Source organism: Nicotiana tabacum, chromosome 2 (assembly GCF_000715075.1).
Source record: "Nicotiana tabacum cultivar K326 chromosome 2, ASM71507v2, whole genome shotgun sequence".
NCBI lineage: Eukaryota > Viridiplantae > Streptophyta > Magnoliopsida > Solanales > Solanaceae > Nicotiana > Nicotiana tabacum.
In genome coordinates this window covers 108,822,798-108,824,985 of record NC_134081.1, presented here as the reverse complement: position 1 = coordinate 108,824,985, position 2,188 = coordinate 108,822,798, and the positions used below count along the sequence as shown (strand labels likewise).

The following is a 2,188-nucleotide window of genomic DNA, read 5'->3' as shown; positions in this document are numbered from 1 at the left end:
ATCAAAAAGCCATGCAGCTACAGTTGGATGAAGAGGCTATGGAGGTTGGTAGATACAGTTGACGTGGAATTGACACACTTAACATCTTTTGGCATGTTCCATGCAATCCTTCACCATTGTCGGCCAGTAGTAGCACATCCTCTTGATGCGAAAATGGAGCTTAGGACCAGATTGGTATGCTCCACATGAGCCAGAATGTGCTTCCTCCATCGCTTGGTGGGCTTCTTCTTTGTCAAGACATCGCAAGAATAGTCCTTCAAAAGAGCGGAGAAATAATGTCCCTTTGTAGAAGATGAATCGTGGTGCCCTTCACTTGATGTCTGTTCTTTGTCGTGGATCCTCGGGTAACTTTCCATGTTCAAGGTACTCTATCAATGGTTGCCTCCAATCATCTTCTTCAATTATCCCAACAGACGTATGATGACTTTCGTTGATTTGAAGATCAAAAAGTCTAAGAATGGGCCATAGATGACACACATGTACCTTTGTTGACTCATTCTCTCCAAGTGCCATCGTCATAACCAAGTTAGCGAAAGCATCATCCATGCGATTTTCTTCTCTTGGGACGTGGTTTAAGAACACTTGGTCAAATATTTCGAGTAAATAAGAAGTATATTAGTGGTATGGAAAAAGATCTTCCTTCTTTACATCGTAAATCCCCAAAAGTTGGTTGATGATCAACTTAGAGTTGTCGTATATGTCCAACTGTATAATATCCATGTCTAATGCCATTTCAAGACCGATGATCAAAGCTTGGTACTCTGCAGCATTGTTGGAGCATGTTTCACCTAAAACAAAGGAGAATGGAAAGATTTGTCTATCTGGAGAGACCAACACAACACCTGGCCCCGCACCGTTCCGACGTGCGGATCCATCAAAGAACATTGTCCATGGTGGCAATTCTTCAATGAACAAAACATTTTTATCTGGAAACTCATCAGAAAGATCCCACTCCACCGAAAGAGGGTGATCAACTAGAAAATCGGCGAGTTCTTGTCCTTTCACAACCTTTTGAGGTGTGTATGTGATCTCATATTGGTTAAACAATATGGACCATCTTGCTAGGCGTCCAGAAAGAATAGGTCGAGTCATCATGAACTTCACAGGATCTGCTCGAGAGATGAGTTTGATAGTGTATGCTTCTAAATAATGCCTTAGTTTCTTTATTGCATAAAGTAACGTTAAGCATATTTTTCAATATGCATGTAGTTCAACTCAACTCCTATCAGAGTTTGACTGAGGTAGTACAAGGCTTGTTCATTTCCTTCATCATTCTCTTGAGCAAGTAGTGCCCCAAGTGAGCGTTCTTGTGCCGCAATGTAGAGTATCAATGGCTTCCCAAGCATTGGTGCCCCTAACACAGGTGGATTCAGCAAGTATCTTTTGATGCTTTCAAAAGCATTTTGACATGACTGATCCCAATGAAAAGGGATATCCTTCCTCAATAGATGATTGAAAGGTTGACATCGTCCGTCCAGATTAGAGATGAGCCTCCGGATGAATGCTAAGTTTCCCTGTAGACTTCGAAACTCCCTCAAGTTCTTTGGCATGGGCATTTTCTGAATGACGTCAATCTTTGCGGGATCACCTTCAATTCCATGATGACGCACAATGAAGTCAAGAAACCTTCTTGTGGTAACTCCAAGTGCACACTTGAGTGGACTCATCTTTAGGTCGAATTTTTTTAACCTTTCAAAAACAATTCGAAGGTCTTCAAGGTGGTAATGCCTACTCTTCGTCTTCACCACTAAGTCATCAACGTAGCATCCAACCCTCTGATGAATCATTTCATCAAAGATGTTTTGTATCGCGTGTTGGTAGGTAGCATTAACATTCTACAGACCGAAGGGCATCACTTTGTAGCAGTATATCCTTTTTGGAGTTCGGAAAGCAGTACACTCTTCATCTTTTAGAGACATTCTGGTTTGATTGTATTCGGAGGACCCATCCATAAATGACATAGCTTCATGCACTATTGTAGCATCAACCATGAGTTCAATAATTGGTAGCGAAAAGTCATCTTTCGGACATGCCTTGTTTAGGTCTTGAAAGTCAACACAAACACGTATTTGACAGTTCTTCTTCTTGACAAGTACAATATTCGATATCCATTATGGGTACTTCATCTCTCGAATAAATCCCGCCTCGATGAGCTTGTTGACTTCGACTTCAATTTGTGGTACTAGAT

The 2,188-nt window shown here is 41.3% G+C and overlaps 1 protein-coding gene across 1 annotated transcript; it reads right to left on the bottom strand.

Moving 5' to 3' along the window:
- Positions 1 to 615: 615 nt before the first annotated feature.
- On the bottom strand, positions 616 to 1,092 carry LOC142167834 (uncharacterized). Its single transcript, XM_075227963.1, has one exon. It carries the CDS (start codon positions 1,090 to 1,092, stop codon positions 616 to 618), a length of 477 nt encoding a protein of 158 aa, XP_075084064.1.
- Positions 1,093 to 2,188: the final 1,096 nt, after the last annotated feature.

Bases quoted from the DNA above. Each gene is read 5' to 3' on its own strand.
- LOC142167834 (XM_075227963.1), bottom strand. From the start codon at position 1,092: ATGACTCGACCTATTCTTTCTGGACGCCTAGCAAGATGGTCCATATTG.